General features: G+C 42.4%; 1 protein-coding gene across 4 annotated transcripts in view; it reads right to left on the bottom strand.

Moving 5' to 3' along the window:
- Positions 1-22,184, bottom strand: part of Map3k3 (mitogen-activated protein kinase kinase kinase 3) — a 77,151-nt gene that overhangs the window by 18,232 nt on the left and 36,735 nt on the right. For all 4 annotated transcript variants that reach the window (XM_042674055.1, XM_042674056.1, XM_042674057.1 and 1 more), the window contains 2 exons: positions 18,999-19,112; positions 9,812-9,932 (listed from right to left, as the gene is read on the bottom strand). In XM_042674055.1, coding sequence (XP_042529989.1) covers positions 9,812-9,932; positions 18,999-19,112 — 235 coding nt within the window. The remainder of the gene's footprint in view (positions 1-9,811; positions 9,933-18,998; positions 19,113-22,184) is intronic.

Below are 22,184 nucleotides of genomic sequence, written 5' to 3'. Positions count from 1 at the left end.
GGAAACAGCTGGAATCCAGAGCAAGGTAACAAGATATGCCTGGGCATCTCTCTCTCTCTCTCTGCTGTTTTGTTCCTCCCTGCAGTGTCTCTCTTACTTCCTGTCTACCTGGATCTGGTAAGACTACCCAACTGACACTGCAGCCAGCAAGAGGCTGCCTCTTCCACTGCTACCTACTTCCACACTTCCTATTATGAGTAATATTATCTTACACGTAAGTAGTACTTCACTTTTGTTGAACATAGTCCTCATCTATACAATAATCCTGAGACATACATAAGCATTTGCTTAACTTAACAGAAAAGAGACTCCACACTCGAAAGCAGGAATTTATCCCTGTTTTACAGTTAAGAGAATACAGAGCCAATATTTATGTGTATGTATGCAGATCCTGGGGCTTGAACTCAGGGCATGGGCACTGACTGTGAGCTTTTTTGCTCAAAGCTAGCACTCCATTACTTGAGCCACAGCTCCACTCTTGCTTTTTGATAGTTAATTGGAGATAAGAGGCTCACGGATTTTCCTACTAAGGCTGATTTTGAACCACAGTCTTCAAATCTCAGTCTCCTGAGTGGCTAGGGTTGTAGGCGTGAGCCACTGGCACCTGGCCCAAATTTATTTTTCTTTTCATTTTTTTTCTTTTTGTTTGGCAGTACTGGGATTTGAACTCAGGGCCTCATAGTTACTAGAAAGGTGCTTTACCTCTTAAGTCACCTCCAGCCTCTTTAAATTTTTTTCAGGTAGGCTTGCCAGCTTTTATTTGGAGGTCAATCTAACATTACAATCCTTCTACCTATAGCCTCCCACGTAGCTGGGACCATAGATACACACCACTATGCCCAGCTTCTTGATTGAGAAAGGGTCTCAATAATTTTTTGCCTGTTCTGGCCTCTAACTGCAACCCTCTGATCCCCACCTCCTGAGTAACTGGGAATATAGGCACTGGGCCACTGCACACAGGTACAGGTAGTTTTGCCACATCAGCTTTTAAGATGGAATGGTTTATTGACTAACATCACTGAATCATACAACCATCTAGCTAGGTATTTTAGAAATCATTAATCAATGCTTTTCTTCTCTCTCTCCTCTTCCTTCTTCCGTGGTACTAGGATTAGTACTCAGAGCCTCAGATATGCTAAGTAAGCATATACCACTTGAGTCACATCTCCAACTCTTATTTGTATTAAGTTTTTGCAGTAAGGTCTCTTTAACCTTTCCTGGGCTGGTCTTAACCTCCTACCTCCATCTTCAAGTCACTGGGATTAAAGGCATGAATGCCTGGTGTTAACTAATGCTTTTCTGCTTTTTGTTTGTTTTGTGTGTGTCAGTTTCTGGAGCTTGAACTCAGAGCCTAGGCACTGTCCCTGAGCTTCTTTTACTCAAAGCTAGTGCTCTACTATTTGAGCCACAGCTCCACTTCCAGCTTTTTTTTTTTTTTGGGGGGGGGGGGGGAGGAAGGGAAAAGGGTATTTTATTGGAGATAAGAATCTCACAGACTTTCCTGCCCAGACTGGCTTCCAACAATGATCTTTAGACCTTGGCCTCTCGAGTACCTAGGATTGTAAGTAGGAGCCACCAGTGCCTGGAACCAATGTTTTTCTGTAAGGAATTCTGAATATGTGAAATCAGATTTCCAACCTAGCTTTTCCTGACTGCTACTTTCAATAAACAGAGGAAGAAACAAAACAAAGTTGGAAGCCAACTTCTCCCCTTCTTTCTTTCTTCCTTTTTTTTTTTTTTTTTTTGGTCGGCCATGGGGCTTGAACTCTGGGCTTGGGCACTATCCCTTAGCTCTTCAGCTCAAGGCAAGCTTGAGCCACAGCATCTGTCACTTCTGGCTTTATCTATTTATGTGGTGCTGAGAAATCAAACCCAGGGCCTCAGGCATGCAAGGCAAGCACTCTACCAATGAGCTACCTTCCCAGCCCCCACTTTTTCCCCTTTCTAACCTTACCAGACAAACCAACTTGGGGGCGGGGGAGGGTGGAGAATAGGGGGGGATAAGTTAGACAAGAGATGTAATCACTACCTTATGTAACTATAACCCCTCTGTACATCATCTTGACAATAAAATTTTTAAAAATCACAAAAAAGAACCAATAGAAGGTTCTTTAAAAGCTTTTCTTTTGTTGTTGTTGTTGGTTGTAAGGCTTGAACTCTGGGCCTGGGCTCTGTCCCTCAGCTCTTTAGCTCAAAGCTAGCACTCTACCTCTTGAGTCACAGCAACACTTCCAGTTTTCTGGTGTTTTATTCGAGATAAGAGTCTCACAGACTTTCCCGCCTGGGCTGGCTTTGAACTGCAATCCTCATCCTCAGATCTCAGCCTCCTGAATAGCTAGGATTACAGGCGTGAGCCACTGATGCTCAGCTCTTTAAAAGCTTTGACAACATCTCTGCACAAATATTTCTAGTGTTTTCAACACTTAAATATCCTGAGCCCTTTCCCCATCCTAATATCATGCAGAAAAACAGAAACATGAGAGTCCTCTACTCCCTTACCTTATACTCCTCAGAGCTCCTCCACAACACAGAAATCCCCAGACTCTGGAAACAGCAAAGTACAGTCCCTCAATAAAATAAGCTACTTTGCTCACTGGCTGGTTTCTCCAGATTAGTCCGGGATGTAGTATTAGGTTTTCTGAAATGGAACTGCAGGAAAGATGCCCTATGGGGATGTGAAAGGAAGGAAGAGAAAGGAGAAGGTAGAGGAGGAAGAGAAGAGGATGGGGAAGGGAGGAAGGGTGGAAAAGGAAAGAAGGGAGAAAAGAAGGACAAAAGGAGAGAGAGCGAGAGAGAGGTAAGGAGGGAGGGAGAGAGAGAAAACAAGTTTGGTAGCTAGAGATTTCTGCCAATACCAACTCCCTTCTTTCTTGACAGAAACCAGTTTTGGGAGGATAATTGGGATACAGTTTTAGTTTGTATATATATCAATCAGACTGTGTGTTGGAAGAAGTGGTGCAACTACTGCACAGGCTGCTGATGGGCCCAGCTGAGGCTCCTTGAACACCTGAAGAAGTTGGGGACGAACTGCTGGGGCTCAACAAAACTCCTTTATCATGGAGGTTTCTCTCAAGGACCAGACAAGGAAGGAAAAATGCTAAATTGGAGAAAAAGAAAAAAGAAAAAGAATCCTGCAAGGGTTGCTCTTTAAAAGACACCTCCTAGGGTGTATATACTACTATTTTTAATATCCTTCAAGAAACTGACGTCACAGGAAGTCAGTGGGCTTCTTTGGTTATGAAAAAGACATTCAAACACTTCCAATCACTTCACAGAGGCATCAACTCAAGGACATGCTATGTGAGAAGACTCACATGGGCCTCTCAGAAGTACAGCTTCCCCACCTGACTTGCAAAGATAGTACAGAATAAATTGACTCTGAAAATAGGCACAGAATTTTGAGTATTTTCTGCTTAAACATCTCATTCACATGGTAGAGGTTCTCAATTCTAAGGTAAATCAGTACCTAAGTAATGCTAAAAGAACTCAAACAGCCTGCAGAGGAAAGTTCAAGTGTGGAGCTCTTCCCTGAAAGTAATTGAAGCTACTGAGTATAAATTTAGGGATACTGTGCTGTTGACTAACAGAACAATCAAATCAGTAATGGTGATTTTTCTTCCTTTTTTCTCCTTTCCTTTCCCTGCTGTGTGTCCAGACAAAAAATCTTTCTCTCACTATCCCAATGTTCCCGAAGCCAGAATTGTACATTAAATCTCTTCTTCCTGAGGGACTGGGAAGGTGGATCAGTGGTAGAGCGCTTGCCTTGCATGCCTGAGGCCCTAGGTTCGATTCCTCAGCACCACATAAGCAAAAAGAAAAAAGCCGGAAGTGGTGCTGTGGCTCAAGTGGTAGAGCGCTAGCCTTGAGCTGAAGAGCTGAGGGACAGCGCCCAGGCCCCGAGTTCAAGCCCCACGACCAGACCCAAAAATAAATAAATAAATAAATAAATCTCTTCTTCCTGAAATGAATCAGAGTAGGTTCTCTTCTGTGCAACTGAACTTTGATCAATCAATATGCTCTGGAGTAAAAAGGTATTACAAATTTTACTAGAATAAACTTAAAAACTTCTTACTTAGTGAAGTATGACACTGGTCCAAAGTATTTCTAGATGGAATAAATTGCTCTCATTGATTACACAGTGTCTGGAGTGAGACCTCCCTGCGGTGAAACATTCATGGCTCTCCTGGCACCTGTGGCCTCTGTCACTAGTTCCACTAAACTCTCCTCTGGGGCTGGGAAGGTGGCTCAGTGGTAGAGCACTTGCCTTGCATGCTCGAGGCCCTGGGTTCGATTCCTCAGCACCACATAAGAAAAAAGCCGGAAGTGGCGCTGTGGCTCAAGTGGTAGAGTGCTAGCCTTGAGCTGAAGAGCTGAGGGACAGCGCCTAGGCCCAGAGTTCAGGCCCCACGACCGGACCCAAAAAATAAATAAAATAAAATAAATAAATAAAAAATAAACTCTTCTCTGTTTTGCTGGTGGGATGGGACTAACTCCTGTGAAGCCAAAGCTATAGACACAGAAGAGCCTAGTGGAAAATAGCAAAGGTTGTCTGAGCTTTTATTTCCAGCCAGAGACTTTCACTTTTTCCAATCCACACTATGTCCTACCCAGAGCCAGCCTTGTTATCTGATGGGAAACTTGCCAGCTGCTATTGTGCACAGGCCCACGGCCTGGAGCAGGAAAGGGAAGTCTCCCCAAACCAATGGCTATCAGAGGAAGCGAATGGAAAAATCAGGAGTTGGCAAAACTGCTCTGGGGTATTTTCAGTTTTGTTTTTATCTTTATTTCAGAAACTGGGAGCCAATGAGAGCCATATTAGCAGATGAGAACAAGTGAGGGAGGGGGGAAGATGAACAGGCCATAATACCGGAATATAAGACTCTAAGGATCACATACTTAAATGCTAGCAATGACAGCAGTGAGTCACACAGCACAAAGCTATGCTATGCAAACATAGCTATTCTGTATGTCTCAAGAGACAGGCTTTATCAGGGGGTAGAGGTGTGGGATTCCTTGGGACACTTGTTCTAGGCATTTTAGCTTGATTTTAATGTTCTAGCCTTATCAAGTCTGTGTACCAAGAGACACATCTTAGCACCACCTGATAGAAGACTACATAGTGTTCAGAATGGTCTGGAGCTGAAGGCATTCCACACTTAAGAAGCAACCCAGGGTTTTGCGGTGGGCTATCCAAATTCCTCCCAAAGTGTTATTCTCTGCTAGCTTCCTTAACCCAGAGAAGCAGAGTTAGAGATCAACTCTCTTCCCTAGAAAAACAGTTGATTTATTTGTTCAGATGCTGACTCAAAGTTGTAATGGGAGCTGAATAAGCTGCATGTTGCAGTCTCTTACAAAACCGTCACAGATATGTTTATGGTGATAGCCATGGAGGACAAGAAGAAACAGCAGGTGGGAGGTTGAATTGCTAAGGTTTACTAATCAGTGAACTCCCCTGGACCCCATATCTACTTTTAGGACTCATCCCTTGTCCTTTATGCCGTGTGTGTGTGTGTGTGTGTGTGTGTGTGTGTGTGTGTGTGTGTGTACGTGCGCACATGTGCGTGCACACACAAGCGCTTGCTTGGCTTGCTTGCCTGGCTGGCACTTGACCCATGTCTCCAGCCTTGCTTTTTTGTTGGTTATTTTGGAGCTAGTCTTGTACACTTTTCTGCAGAGGCTGACTTCAAACCTTGATTTTCCAGATGTCAGCCTCTTGAGTAGCTAAGATTATAGTCATAAGCTCCCAGAAGGAGCTTTTTATTTAAGTGGGTTAAACTGTAAGGCAAATAGGATGGACACAGGGAGGGAAGGGATAGTGGGAGAACAACAAGGGAGGGGGTAACAATGCTTGACAAGAAATGTATTCGTTGCCTTACTCATTACCTGTAACCCTCTTTACAGCATCTTTACAATAAAATAAAATTTAAAAAAATCTTAACAACAACAAAAAGGATGGACATCTTTCCTTGCCCCTCAAATAGTATTGCAGCAGACAACCTTGTTAACAAGATAGGTTAACAAGAGAGAAACCTAACATTTTTTTTTTTTTTTTTTTTGTCAGTCATGGGGCTTGAACTCTGGGCTTGGGCACTGTCCCTCAGCTCTTCAGCTCAAGACTAGTGCTTGAGCCACAGCGCCACTTTCAGTTTTCTGGTGGTTTATTGGAGATAAGAGTCTCATGGAGTTCCCTGCCTGGGCTAGCTTTGAACTATGATCCTCAGATCTCAGCCTCCTGAGTAGCTAGGATTACAGGCATGAGCCACCAGCGCCCGGCTCCTAACACTTTTATTTAACCAAATTTTACATGATACAAGAGCTTCCAGAATGAAGAACCAAAGGCCCAGTGAGAACTGCCCATCTTTATGCAGAGTTGAAATGTGATAAGACAAAAATAGATTTTTGTGAATAGGCTGAGAGGGAAAACACAACCATCTAAGTGTTTGGAGTCTTCCAAGCCTGTCTGTGTGACATTCTTTTCTCCTAGATATACAGCAGCACTTTTCTTATCAGACAAGATAGTCCAGACAAGAGAATTTCATTATGGCTAGCTCTTATACAAAAAGATAGGGAAAGGCCAGAGAAATGCTTTCAGGTTTTATTGCTGGTTTTATGAGTTTTCTTGGGGAAGACAGAATTCTACATTTTATGGTCTGCCTTTGGGGACTGTTAGGTAGCAAGAGAGCAGAAGAAAGTCAGAGACTATGCTGCTTAGGCCTGCCCTTCCAATGTCCTTCAGTGATAAGTACATGTGAAAGAACCATACTTAAGGATATTATTATCTGAGGTGTAACAATGTTGATATTTACTGTATAAGAAATTAAAGCCCAGACATAAAATACAATAAATAATATACAAGCATATATGCCGTTAGCCACAGGAGAGATGGTATACCACCAACACAAAATCTCTGAAAAACCCCACTGTGCTAGGGAAAGAATGAATGTCAGGTCTTAGTGTGACTATGAAGAATATGAGACTGATTGGAATATACAGTAAACATGTAGCAATGTAACAGTGAAATTCCTGTGTGTGTGTGTGTAATGTAACAGTGAAATTCCTGTGTGTGTGTGTGTAATGTAACAGTGAAATTCCTGTGTGTGTGTGTGTAATGTAACAGTGAAATTCCTGTGTGTGTGTGTGTAATGTAACAGTGAAATTCGTGTGTGTGTGTGTGTGTGTGTGTGTGTGTGTGTGTGTGTGTGTGTGTGTGTCCTGGGGTTTTAACTCATGTGCTTTTTTTTTCTTTGGTCCAGTTGTGAGGCCTGAGCTCTGGGCCTGAGTGCTGTCCCTCAGCTCTTCAGCTCAAGGCTAGCACTCTAGCACTTGAGCCACAGCGCCACTTCCGGCTTTTTTTTTCTTTTTGCTTATATGGTGCTGAGGAATCAAACCAGGGCCTCAGGCATGCAAGGCAAGCGCTCTACCACTGAGCCAACTTCCCAGCCCCCACGTGCTTTTTTTTTAACACAGCTTTTTTGCTCAAGTTTTGTGCTCTATCACTTGAGCCACAGTTTCACAAAAAAGCACTGCAGCTTTTTTCGTGCTTAATTGGAGTAAGAGTCTCATGGACTTCTCTGCCCATGTTGACTTTGAACCATCATTCTCTCAGCCTCCTGAGTAGCTAGATTACATGTGTAAGCCACCAGTGCCTGGCTTGAAATCCCCTCTGCACAACTAACATGAACTAATGAAAAAAAAAAAAAAAAAATATATATATATATATATATATATATATATATATATATATATTCGTCAGTTGTAGGGCCTGAACTCTGGGCTTGAGCGCTGTCCCTCAGCTCTTTAGCTCAAGGCTAGCACTCTACCACTTGAGCCACAGCACCACTTCCGGCTTTTTCTGCTTATGTGGTGCTGAGGAATCGAACCCAGGGCCTCATGCATTCAAGGCAAGCACTCTACCACTGAGCCACCTTCCCAGCCCTGGAAAAAAATTTAAGGCAATAAAGAAAAGAAACTGAGTGCATAGATGCCCTCGAAGAATCTCAAGGATTCTTTACAGTCTCCAGGCTCACACTTTCAAACCACTACAATTCTGTTTTACTTCTATATGCCTCAAATCCACCTGTTCCTTCTTCATTGCTATCATCAGCCTATTCCAAGCTTCTGTTTATTTTTTTCTTCTTTTTACTGTCAGTCTTGGAGCTTGAACTCTGGGCCTGGGCATTGTCCCTGAGCTCATTGCCCTTGAGCTCTTCAGCTCAAGTTTAGTGCTCTACCACTTGAGCCACAGCGCCACTCCTTGTTTTCTGGTGGTTAATTGGAGAGAAGAGTCTCATGGACTTTCCTTTCTGGGCTGGCTTTGAACCATGATCCCCAGATCTCAGCCTCCTGAGTAGCTAGGATTACAGGCGTGAGCCACTGTGCCTGGCTTCTCTAATTGTTTTTTTTATTTTAGTTTCTCAAACAGGGCCTCATACTTTTGCCTGGGATAGCCTGGGACCATAATCTTCCTATATCTGCTTCCAAAGTGGCTGAGATTATAAGCATGAGATAAATAATTCAATTTTACTGCTTTCAACATAAGGATTAAAAATAAAATCGTTACCATGGACCATAAGACCATATCCCCTTCTCTACTCTAATTCTACCTTTCTTTCCTCTGATCCCAGATTTCCAGCTGGATTGCTTTCTGTTTATCAAACAGTCCATTATCTCCTACCCTAAGGCCCATGCACATGCTATATTTAATACTTCTTTGTCTGGCTCCCTTCTGTGCTCTAGGTGGTAGCCTAAAGCTTTCCTGGCCCTGAGATCAGGTCCCATTCCCTGTTAATACACTTGCAGCAGCATCCATCCTTCAGTCACTTCATAACAAGGATGTGACCTTGCTTCCAAAGTTTCTGGTATACTGTAGATACTTAGTAATGAGAGAACAAAAAAAAAAATACAATTTGATAGAGGATAACACTAAGATAAAAGATAGCAAGATAAGCTTCTCTTCCTACATTACGCACTCACCACTTATCTAATTTCTCCAGACTCCACAATGGCTCTAGGTGGTATCTGGTATAATGTAGAGGACTGATGTATTAGACTCCTTTCCTGGGGAGGCCTGGCAACAGCTACACAGACTTCTTGCTAATTAGACATACTATGTTACTATTTTATCTTTCCAAGACAACTTAGTTTGACTTCCCAAGAGTTTCACTGGCCAGTGTTTTCCTCAAAATACTTCCTCAAATACTTCTCAGGAATAATAAGCAAGAAGTTCAAGGCCAAATTCAAACTTAAACCTGATTTCCTAACTTGATTCTGTCCTTTGGGGAAAAGAATAGTCAAAAATAAGAATGGTCAAAAATAAGTTGGTGGCTTATACCTGTAATACAAGCTACTCTGAAAATTGAGATCTGAAGATTGAAGTTCAAAGCCAGCCCACATAGACAAATCTAAGAGATTATTATATCCAATTAACCAGCAAAAAATCTGGAAGTAAAAGTGCAGGCTAAAGTGGTAACAGGCCAGCCCTGAGGAAAAAAGCCCCAGTACTGGCATCCAACAAGCATACAACAAATAAATGAAGACTCCACTGGAATTCTCCAAACAGATAATTTTGAGATAATTTTCTCTAGGCTGCTTAAAAGAAATATAATCATGCCATTATACTATATTGTAAGGTACTTGAGAGTCCCGATACCATCCCAGCTGCTTCTTTATAGTCTCCTCTGCCCAAATAAAGGCATAGAGAATTACTCTGCAGAGTAGCAGTCAATACACAATGTTTGTTTAACAAATACCTATTAAAATTTTAAGATATAGTCAGATAAAATAGGGTGGGGGGGGGGGTAGAAATACTCACTGACAGAGAGGTGCCTGCTTCTGGGCTCAGGGGGTTGATAGATGGTATTTATGTCCCCTGCAGATTGAGAAGCCTTGATCCGAACCTGTTTGGACACCCCAGAGTGGGAAGAGGAACTAGTCTGTAAGAGAAGAGGAAAAAGGCTAAGGTAGATCTTCATATAGGTAGGCCTATAAAGGTTTCCTGGCTTTCTCTTAGGATTTGCCACACTTTCAGCTACCTTCATTTATTGAATTCATGAGCTACTTGGTTTCCCTCCAAATCTCACACCCCAAAATGTCTTGGCAAATCACTATTTGCTTGATAGAGTTTTACAGCTTCAGTGATATATGACTAACAAAACCTGGTGCCCCAGTTTAATAATAATGACCCAGATATGGAGGAATAACAGGCATTCCTGTAAAGATCTGCCAAATAGGAGAGAAAGCCGTAAATACCCTCTCCTAAAACTCTCTAGAGAGCTTAGAAAGAATAGCAGGAAATTATTTCAGCAGAACGATCACCTGCTGTGACATGGACACAAAACGATGGCAATTTCTCTGCCCTATAAAATTTTGGTTGCTAAAAACATGTTTTATTTTAGTATCAGTCCTGGGACGAACTCATGGCTTAGATGCTGTCCTTGGGCTTTTATGCCCAAGGTTAATACTCTATCACTTGATTCAGAGCTCTACTTCTGGCTTTTCCGCTGCTTAACTGGAGATAAGAGTTTCACAAGACTTTCTTGCCCCAGGTGGCTGTGAACAATGATCCTCAGATCTCAGCCTCTTGGATAGCTAGGATTACAGGCATAAACCATTAGTGCCCAGCTTTATTTTTTTCGGACATAGTCTCTACTTAGCCCATGCTGGCCTCAGATTTTCCATCTTCTTGCTTCAGCCTTCTTAGTGCTATGTACCACAGCTTAGCTGGCTAATTTTTTTTTTTTTTTCCCAGTGTGGGGCTTGTACTCAGGGCCTGGGCCCTATCCCTAAGCTTTTTTGCTCAAGGCTAGCGTTCTAACACTTGAGTCACAGCACTATTTCCAGCTTTCTGTTTATGTGGTACCAGCTCTTGCATTCTACCACTTTGAGCTACAGCTCCACTTCCAGTTTTCTGGTGGTTAACTGGAGGTAACACTCTCATGGACTTTCCTGCCCATGATGGCTTTGAACTGTGATCCTTGATTGAGAAAGGCTAGGATTACAAGCAAGAGCCACTAGCACCTGTCTAAATATGTGTTTTAAAAAATAGTTCCAGGAGCTGGGTGCTGGTGGCTCACATCTGTAATCCTAGCTACTCAGGAGGCTGAGATCTGAGGATTGTGGTTCAAAGCCAGCCTGGTCAGGAACATCCATGAGTAGAAAATTGGAAATGGTGCTGTGGCTCAAGATGTAGAGTGCTAGCCTTGAGCTAAACAGCTGATGGACAGCTTTCAGGCCCAGAGTTCAAGCCCCATTACTGACAAAAAAAAAAAAAAAATTCCAGAGAGCAGGTAACAATGGCTCATACTTGCTATTCTAGTTAACTTCCGAGACAGGTCTGGAGAATTGATGTTCAAGGCCAGCCTCGGCAGAAAGATCCATGAGACTACATCTCCAAAATAACCAGCAAAAAGCAGGGCTAAAAGCATGGCTCATGTGGTAGAGCCAGCTGAGTAAAGCAAGTCAAGCAAGTTTGAGGCCCCAAGGTCAAACCCCAGTAATGCCAAAAAAGAGAAAAAAATTAACTCTATATGCTGTTTCTTACCCAACAATAATCACTCCCTAAAATTTATCTAAGATCTCCATTGCTTAAAATATCAGGATTTACATGAAATGATTCAATTTCTGATAAAATTATGTAAATCATGACCTCAGGATCATGCTCAACCGGAAAAGCTATCATACGCACGGTAAGGTCCACCCTGGGAAGGCAGGGCAGACTCCTCCCTCCTCTTGACTAAGTCTCCGCCCAGTACCTGTGTCACCTGTGGCACACCTCCCAACCTCCATAGCCACATCTTGGATTCCCCCACATCCCACTCCACTGGGAGGGTCCCAGGCCCTGAGGTCACATCCCACATCTGTGTGGCCACACCTTCTCTCACCTGGCCATACCTTCTCCCCATCCCCCTTCCCTACTTAAACCCAGACCGGACCTCACTCTCCACCATGCATGGAGGTGGCAAATTTATATTAGGTAAATTAAATAGGTAGGTTTAATTAGGTAGCCAATAAACAGAACACCCAGTACTCAGGCAGGAAGAGAAGTTTATTTTGCCAAACTGCTTGCCCCTACGCCGTGCATGGTGGAAGTGATCTCAGGGCTTGGGGCCCTCCCACAGTCCAATGGGAGGTGGTGTGTGTGTGTGTGGGGGGGGGGGGGTGGAGGTGACTTCCTCCAGGTGTTCCAGTTTCCAAGGTGACACTGGGCGGAGACTTAGCCAGGAGGAAGGAGGAGTCTGCCCCGCCTTCAGGGCAGACCTTACTGGCACCATTATGCTGGAGGTCAAAGGACCTCAGTATTAGATCATCAGCCATCCCAAGTCCACCCCCGCCTACCCCCTTGCACCAGCCCACTCAAACCAGCAGGTAAAAAGTCAAAGCAACAAAGGGGTGCTGGGGGCAGGGGAGAAAGGCTTTGCACCAAGAAAAGTTTAAAACTGAACACTGGAAGAGAGCAAGTGATGCCAAGATGTGATTACAAATAAGTAGAGAATGACAGAGATTGGGCATGGGAGCTCAGGATTTATCAGTAATTTGGGTCAAAGTTTCTACTTCTTTAACTCTTCTACCCTCCCCTTTTGGGGGGGGGGGGTCCCATCTAAACAATCTCTATATCCTGTCCTCCAGGAAAAGGCATCCTGCTCCCAGGGGTAAGTGCAGATGCCAAGCAGCCTTCTCTAGTTTCCCTATGCCAGACTTTTATCATGTGTAGGGTTGTCTTGACAAACTCTTGCTCTAACAGGAAGTCAAAACCAAGGGGAAGTAAATGTTCATGCTGAAGCCTCTGATCTATAATAGTTCTCTGCTGAGAGTCAAAAAGGAAAAAAACAGCCAAAGCAACACACTGGGAAACAGGCTTAAAGAAGAGCCAGAGCGCTGCACTTTAGAACACTGATGAGTACCCAAGAAAACTTATTCAGATTTAGGGCCTCTCACATGGTGGGTGGTAAATTCATGGTGGTGTGACCTGATCTCCTTCTCCCTCTCCCTCTCCCTGCCCCTCCTCCTCCTGAGGCATGTCTAACTATAGTCCAGGCTAGTCTCACATTCCCTCTGTAATCCAGGCTGTCCTCAAACTCTTCATCTTCCAGACCTCAGCCTCCCTGCATTGAGATTACAGGCGTGTAATACCACATCCAGCTATTTGAAATGTACCATTTGAAATGTAACAATGTAACATATACTGCAAACCTTTACTTTTTTTTTTCAAAATGAACTGGCTTTTTAAAAATTTTATTTTAATCCCTTAGTTTTAAAATCTAAAAGCTGAGACAGGAAAACAGGTTTAACAGCCAGTACAATCTTAAATTTGTAAAAGGGAAGTCTGAAGTTGTAGCAATAGGTGGAAAGCAGGTAAACAGAATGACTGATGGTTTCAGAACAGAGCTTCTCACTTTTTTGGGGGGGAGGGGGAGAGAAGAGAGTAGTCTTGGGCCTGAGCTCAAGGCCTGAGTGCTTACCATGAGGTGTTTTTTTATTTTTATTTTTTTGCTCAAGGCTAGTGCTCTCCCGCTTAAGTCATAGCTCCACTTCTGCTTTTTGATGATTCACTGGAGATGAGTCTCTTGGACTTTCCTTATTGGATTGGATTCAAACCAAAATCCTCAGATCTTAGCCTCCTGGAAAGCTAGAATTAGAGACATGCTCCCAGCTCTTTTCCTTTTTCTGGGGGGTGAGGAGGTGGGAGTGGGGGAAAGATGGGCATAGTTTCATTATATTAACCAGGCTAACCTTGAACTTGGAATCCTCTTGCCTCACTCTCCCAAATGCTGGGATTACAGCCATTCATCACCGTGCCCAGCTCAGTGCCTGCATTTCTAACAAACTCTCAGGTAATGCTCATGCTGCTGGTCCACCGGCTATATTCTAAATAGTAAGCTCTTCTGAAGTGAGGCATGCTTCAGTTTCAGGTAATGATTCTCCAACCTAACTGCTATTAGAACTGCCTGTGGAGCTTATGACATCTCAGACCAAATACAACAGGATCTCTGGGGATAGGGCTCAAAGAATAAATTTTTTATTTAAGAGGACAAAGAGGAATGACATGGCAAACACAAATGACTCATGGAACCCTGACTAGGACTCAGAAATAGGAGAGAAATTTTTAGACCTCAAAAATAAAAGAATTAAAGCAGTTTTAGAATGACAGGAGTTTACACCTCTGAATTGAGCAACTGATAGTGAGTGGCATCTGTCTATTCCATGAGTACCTCAAGGACTCTGTGGGTAGCAGTGTGCTGTGATTGACACAAATAATATGAAAATTTCCCATGGAACCACATACATAAAGATCTGCAGTGACTGGAAGACAAGAGGTCAGCAGAAAAATATGTTACAAAAGTCAACTCAGGTCAGGTGCCAGTGGCTCATGACTGTAATCCTAGCTACTCAGGAGGCTGAGATCTGAGGATTGTGGTTCAAAGCCAGCCTGGGCAGGAAAGTCCGTGAAACTCTTATCGATATACCACCAGAAAACTGGAAGTGACACTGTGGCTCAAGTGGTAAAGAGTTTGCCTTGAGCTGAAGAGAGACAGCACCCAGGCCTAGAGTCAAGCCCCATGGCTGACCAAAAAAAAAGTCAACTCACAAATGATCTTAATAAAAGACTTGGTGATTGGTGACAGGATACAAAAGAATAAATAAATTCAATTATTCAAGAGAAAAAGGAGGAGAAAATTGCTTTAGTCTCGTATGTAAGGATATAAGGTGAAGAATGACAAATAGTAGCTCTCCAACAGCATCCTACTCAGCTTTAATGGTGGTACCAAGAAATATTTGCACATAAGACCATGAGAATTACCAAAGGTGTGGAAATACCTAAGTTAATGAAATTTACAGATTTATCACCCATAAATTAGATACTTTCTTAAAGTTATGAAGCTGTTATAAAGCTATACAATTTCAGAATAATAGAGCCATGCTTATAACCTATTATAAAAGATTTCTACTTCTTTGTTCTAAAAGAATCCTCAGTATTCAAGGGCTCATCCAAACTTAAAACAGATGAATAAATCTTGTTTTCATTATCTGTATTTTTTTTTTTTTTGCCAATCCTGGGGCTTGAACTCAGGGCCTGGGCACTGTCCCTCAGCCACTCAGTGCTCAAGGCTAGCATTCTACCACTTGAGCCACAATGCTACTTCCCACCTTTTCTATTTATGTGGTACTGAGGAATCGAACCATGGGCTTCATGCATACTAGGCAAGCACTCTACCACTGAGCTACATTCCCAGTCCTATTTGTATTCTTTAATGCTTTAAACACTATATATAATATGCTTATTGTCTTTCCTAACTAAAGAGCTTCAAGCTTTTTACACTACTCACATAAACCTGTGATCTCAGCTCCTTGAAATTGTCTTCTCCACATCTTTTACTAGCTTATCTTTTCTTGGTTATTTTCTGAGCTGGGCAGAACATGGCTCAATTCTTACATTTGGACAACAAGCTTTCTGTTCTGTTTCTAATAACTGTGCTGGGGTCCAAAGACTATAGTAATGTTAAGATCCTTAATTGATAACTAGTGGACTCACTACAAGTCAGAAGATCTGGATTCTAGACCAGCTCTCTCATTCTTTAATGTCTTACCTGGAAAAGTTACTGTAAGTCTCAATTTTCCTAAGTTGTACAATGGAGAAATGTCTGCTCTGGACAGCTCAAAGTTAAACCAAATGAAATGAAAGCACATTTTACCATATGGTATTACTACTTTTAAATAGGGGGCCAATAAGCTGGGCACCGGTGGCTCATGCCTATAATCCTAGCTACTCAGGAGGCTGAGATCTGAGGATCATGGTTCAAAAGCTAGCCAGGGCAGGAAAAGTCTGAGACTCTTATCTCAGTAAACCACCAGAAAACCAGAAGTGGCGCTGTGGCTCAAGTGGTAGAGCACTAGCCTTGAGCTGAAGAGCTGAGGGACAGTGCCCAGACCCAGAGTTCAAGCCCTATGACCGACATAAAATAAGATAAAATAGGGGACCAGAAAGAAGCAACTCTACCCAACCAGTGGAAAGCAGGTAAAAAGAATGAATGATGGTTTCAGAATAGAGCTTCTCACTTTTAGGAGAATTGGAAATAATTACTCTTTAGGTTATCCTTAACATTTTCAACTTAAATAGTAGGAAGACAGTAATAAAAATTATTGACAGGAAACTAGAGAAATGGGCAATATTTAGATGTGAAGATTAGGAGTTTACTTTTTTGTCAGAACCAGAGGGAACAAAACAAAGTGACTTTTTTTTTTTTTTGTCGGTCGTGGGGCTTGAACTCTGGGCTTGGGCACTATCCCTCAGCTCTTCAGCTCAAGGCGAGCGCTCTACCTCTTGAGTCACAGCACCACTTCCGGTTTTCTAGTGGTTTACTGGAGATAAGAGTCTCACGGACTTTTCTGCCTGGGCTGGCTTTGAATCGCAATCCTCAGATCTCGGCCTCCTGAGTAGCTAGGATTACAGGCGTGAGCCTCCAGCACCCAGTTACTATTTTGGTTTTATTGTATTCAAATATAAGGGACAAAGAAGTAAGTCTAAGATTACTATATTATGATCATGGAAAAAGGAGACAATAAAGTATCTTAAAAAGACAGTGGATCTGGGCATTGGTGGCTCACATGTGTAATCATAGAGAATCCTGTTTTGAAGCCCTAGATCTGGGGCTTGAATTCAAGGCCTGTGTACTGGGCCCTGAGCTTTGTTCTCAAGGCTAATGCTCTACCACTTGAGCCACAGCTCCACTTTTGCCCTTTTTTGGTGGTTAATTGGAGAAAAGAGCCTCATGGACTTTCCTGCCTATGCTGGCTTCAAACCATGATCCTTAGATCTCAGCCTCCAGAGAAGCTAGGAATACAGATTTGAGTCACTGGTGCATGGCCCAAAGAAGTTCTTAAAGATTTCATCACCATCATTATTAAGGTTAGTTTTTGTTGTTTAATTTATTGTTATTATAAAAATGACATAGAGAGGGATTATAATGAGTACATTTCCTTTCCTACAGTGTCTTCTGTTCCCTCATTCTCTCCCAGTTACTCCCTCCCATCTCTACCCACTAGGTGTATAGTAGTAACCTCTCATCAGTGTTCGGTGAGCTCTACTACTGTACTTTTTCATTCGTTTTCCTCAAGTTCTCCTCCCTCCCACCCTCCTGAAGATATACACGTGAGTACATCATACAAAAAGAAAAGACAGAATCATCAAAAAAAATTAAAACGAAAAAAAGAAAAAGAAAAATCTCATTTCCTCATTTCCATATCTTAGAATTTATTTATTTATTTTTTGGGTCCGGTCGTGGGGTCTGAACTCTGGGCCTGGGCACTGTCCCTCAGCTCTTCAGCTCAAGGCAAGTGCTCTACCACTTGAGCCACAGCACCACTTCCGGCTTTTTTTTCTTTTTATGTGGTGCTGAGGAATTGAACCCAGGGCCTCATGCATGCAAGGCAAGGGCTCTACCACTGAGCCACCTTCCCAGCTCCTTAGAGTTCATTTAATATACATATTATTTTATATAAATATGAAGAGATGCAAACGCATTGTGCCTTTGTGTTTCTCTCCTAAGAGTATCCTCTGTTGGTTGTTTTTGTTTTTTATGTTGGTTGTGGGGCCTGAACTCTGGGCCTGGGCACTGTCCCTCAGCTCTTCAACTTAAGGCTAGTGCTCTACCACTTGAGCCACAGCGCCACTTCCGACTTTTTTTTTTTTTTTTTTGCTTATGTAGTGCTACGAAATTGAACCCAGGGCCTCATACATGCAAGGCAAGCACTCTACTACTGAGCCACCTTCCCAGCCCCTGTTTTCATTTTTTGAGACAGGGTTTTGCTATGTAGCCCAGGCAGGCTTTGAAAGCTATCCTCCTGCTTCAGCTCCCAAGTGATATTCTGATAAGCATGCACCACTACACTCAATTCAAATGCAAATTATAAATGCAATACTCAGGGGCAGCTTAAGTTTCTCAACAGTAGCAAAAAATAGTTTATATAATTATGGGATATTTATTCAGAGGCCTTATGTGTATAAGTTATAATTATGACAGCTATCAGAAAAATATTCGTGACAATACACATGCAATGAATATCATGAAAACATTTACATAAAGTATATATACTTAAAACCAAAGACTGAAGAGGAGTATGTAAAAATAAATCAAGTGTTATGGGTAATAGGATTATGTAAAATAGTTATTTTTAAGGTTGATAAAAACTTACATTGACTTTATTATTATAATTTTTTTTTTAATGGGACTGGGGAATGTGGCTTAATGGTAGAGTGCTTGCCTAGCATGCATGAAGCCCTGGGTTTGATTCCTCCGTACCACATAAACAGAAAAAGCCTGAAGTTGCGCTGTGGCTCAAGTGGTAGCATGCTAGCCTTGAGCAAAAGAAGCTCAAGGATAGTTCCCAGGACCTGAGTTCAAGCCTCAGGACTGGCAAACACACACACACACACACACACACACACACACACACACACACACGCACACGCACACGCACACACGCACACACAACACAAAAAAAATAAAAACAAAAAGGAAAAAATTTTAATTTACGAAGAAAGGCCTTGGTGTGGCATTTATCCTTTCATTACTATGAGTGTCAGAGCTCACGTGGTCATCTTTCCAATAGCTCTGGTACTGCAGCTTTAGCTGCAACCAAGCGAACTCTCAGGAATGGGAATGCAGGTGTATAAAGAACCAGTTGCCTGTAACTTTATGTCAGGGGATCAGAGGAATGTAGGGATCATATACTTTAACAGAAAAACATAAACTTCTGTTAGTATAAACAGTTTTTCCTTCCTTCCCAATATTAGCCAAATAACCTTTAGTTATAAATTTGATCATGATAATCTGGTTGTAAGTGAAATCAAATCCAGAATGCTCACTGGCCACAAAGACAGAGGTTGGGCTTTGCTTATGCTCTGGCTTTGACAGTAGTTGAGGAATACCAACATCTGTCAAGGAAGCAAGGTACAAGACTGAAGGAGTAAAAGCAGCTGGGACACAACAAGGGCTACTTACATGATTTCTGTCCTGGGACAGTAGCAATATCCTAAGGCTTTTCATGCTTGAGCTTCTATCCAAAATGTCAATTGCTTTATCAAGATCATCTTGGTTTTTCAGCAGGATAGAGAGCTAAGACATGGATAAAGGAAAAGGAAATCATAAAAAAAAAAATCGACTTCAGTTTGCCAAAATAAACAAAACAAACAAAAACTAAAAATAAGTCTGGCATGGATGGGGGGACATGGCTCAGGTAATAGCACATTGTTTAGCAAGGGTGAGACCTGAGTTTAACCCCAATGCCATCGAAAACCTAATGTCACCAACAGAGAAAATCCCTAAAGCAAAACAAATGAGTAAACAAACCAAATCAAATAAGTAACCAAAAAACATCAGTATCTATAGATTTTAACCCGAAACTATAGATAATTTTTTTTTTTTTTTGCTAGTCCTGAGGCTTTAACGCTGGGCCTAGGCACTGTTCCTGAGCTTCTTTTGCTGAAGTCTAGCACTCTTCCACTTGAGCCACAGTGCTACTTCAGGCTTTTTCTGTTTATGTGGTACTGAGGAATCAAACCAGGGCTTCTTGCTTGCTAAGAAGCACTCTACCATTAAGCCACATTCCCAGCCCTGATCTTTTTTTTTTTTAATTTTTATTTTTTCAGCAGTATTATGGTTTAAACTCAGGACCTCAGACTTGCTAGGTAGTGCTTTATTACCTGAATCACATCCTCAGCCCTTTTTACTTATTATTATTATTATTATATAGAAATTTTCAATGACAGGCCTTGGCTTGGCAATCTTCCTTTCCATACCTCCCATGTAGATGGGATCACAGTGAGTACCACCAAGTCTGGTTTATTTGTTGAGATGAAGTCTTGTTAAATTTTTTTTTGGTCGGTCGTGAAGCCTGAACTCTGGGACTGGGCGCTATCCCTCAGCTCTTCAGCTCAAGGCTAACACTCCGCCACTTGAGCCACAGCACCACGTGCATGCAAGGCAAGCACTTTACCACTGAGCCACCTTCCCAGCCCAAGTCTTGTTAATTTTTTTGCCTGAACTAGCCTCAAATCAAGATCCTCCTGATTCCTGAGTCCCAAATTGAGTTGATGGGATTACAGATGTGATCCACTACGTAATTTTTCATCTAATAAAATAAATCTACATATACAGTGAAGGGACTGGGGGAGTGGCTCAGTATACTAAGCATATACAAGGATTTAGTTTCAATTCCCAGTACTGTAAAAACAAACAAAATTTTATACTGTGAGGATCTAACTGTCAAAGAGCTGTGATGTGCTCAGTTTTCATGTCTTGTTCCCCAACTCCTCCCTTGGGTTAAATACTTTTTTCTTCTTCTTCTTATTTTTTTCTTTTTGTAGTGCTAAGGACTGAACCTAGGACCTTGAGCACAACTATTCTACTAGAGTCATACCTCTAGTCTTCCTGCCTTTACACTTTTTCAGATAGAGTCTTAAGCTAACTGCCTAAGACTGGTCTCAGATTTAGCTCCTCCTACCTATAGACCGTCTGAGTAGCTAGAACTACAGTATATACTACAAAGACTGGCTTTTGTTGCTGCTGTTGTTGTTATTGTTTTATTTTGCTTTTTGTGCTTGCACTGGTGCCTAAACTCAGAGCCTTGACTCTTTGGCTTTTTGTGCTCTTATTGGCTTATTTGCTCAAGGCTAGGACTCTACTACCTGAGCCATTCCTCCACTTACAGCTTTTCTGGTGATTATCTGAAGATAAGAGTCTCATGGACTTTCCTGCTGGGCTAGTCTCCAACAGTGATCTTCCCATCTCTACCTCCCAAATAGCTGGGATTACACGTATGCACCATAACTATGCTCAGCCTGAAATACATGTTCTTTACTATATACAAATATACACCAGCCCAAGAAAATTTAGCTTTTAGTGCATTCTTGGAGCTGGGATAATAGAGAAGAATTGACATTCAAAAGAATCTCTTGGGGCTGGGAAGGTGGCTCAGTGGTAGAGCGCTTGCCTTGCATGCCAGAGGCCCTGGGTTCGATTCCTCAGCACCATCTAAGCAAAAAGAAAAAAAAAGCCGGAAGTGGCGCTGCGGCTCAAGTGGTAGAGCGCTAGCCTTGAGCTGAAGAGCTGAGGGACAACGCCCAGGTCCAGAGTTGAGGCCCCACGACCGGACCCAAAAAAAAGAATCTCTTGGCTGGGAATGTGGCTCAGTGCTCAGTGGTAGAGTGTTTGCCTTGCATGCATAAAGCCCTGAGTTCCATTCCTCAGTACCACATACACAGGAAGTGGTGCTGGGTTCCATTCCTCAGTACCACATACAAATGGAAGTGGTGCTGTGACTCAAGTGGTAGTGCACTAGCCTTGAGCAAAAAGAAGCTCAAGGACAGTACCCAGGCCCAGAGTTCAAGCCCCAGGACTGGCAAAAGAAGAAAGGAAGGAAGGAAGGAAGGAAAGGAAGGAAGGAAGGAAGGAAGGAAGGAAGAAAGAAAGAAAGAAAGAAAGAAAGAAAGAAAGAAAGAAAGAAAGAAAGAAAGAAAGAAAGAAAGAAAGAAAGAAAAAAAAAAGGAAAGAAAGAAAAGATGGGGCTGGGAAGGTGGCTCAGTGGTAGAGCGCTTGCCTTGCATGCCTGGGGGCCTGGGTTGGATTCCTCAGCACCACGTAAGCAAAAAGAAAAAAAGTCGGAAGTGGTGCTGTGGCTCAAGTGGTAGAGTGCTAGCCTTGAGCTGAAGAGCTGAGGGACAGTGCCCAGGCCCAGAGTTCAGGCCCCACGACAGGACCGCCCCCCCTTCCAAAAGAAAAACAAAGAAAAAAGAATTTCTTCCTGGATGAAGTTCAAGGCAGGAATAAATAAGGACTGTTGGAGTAGGGTAAGGAGTGGTTAAATAAATCAATGGATAGATACTAACTAATGAAATAAATAAGCTATAATCAGATATTAAACTCTGAGAGAATAATCTAGCATTTATGACTGTAATCATACCTCCTCAACCCTGGCTGAATTTTCTGCATCTTGTTCAGGCTGTGCTAGAAAGACACTACTAAAAATGTAAGATAAACAAAAATAAGCTGTCGTCTTGGTAGCCAAACATATTCCACAATGGAATTTTAGAACTACCTGTACTGAAGAAGTAAGGGGAGGGAAATAGCTGTATAATCTCCAATGTAGAAAAACAAAAACAAGGACTGGTGCAGGTGACTCATGCCTGT

The sequence above is a fragment of the Dipodomys spectabilis genome, unplaced genomic scaffold, assembly GCF_019054845.1.
Source record: "Dipodomys spectabilis isolate Male_0828 unplaced genomic scaffold, ASM1905484v1 ptg000018l, whole genome shotgun sequence".
Classification (NCBI taxonomy): Eukaryota; Metazoa; Chordata; class Mammalia; order Rodentia; family Heteromyidae; genus Dipodomys; species Dipodomys spectabilis.
The sequence above is the reverse complement of the archived record's forward strand: the minus strand, read 5'-3'. Positions and strand labels throughout refer to the sequence as shown.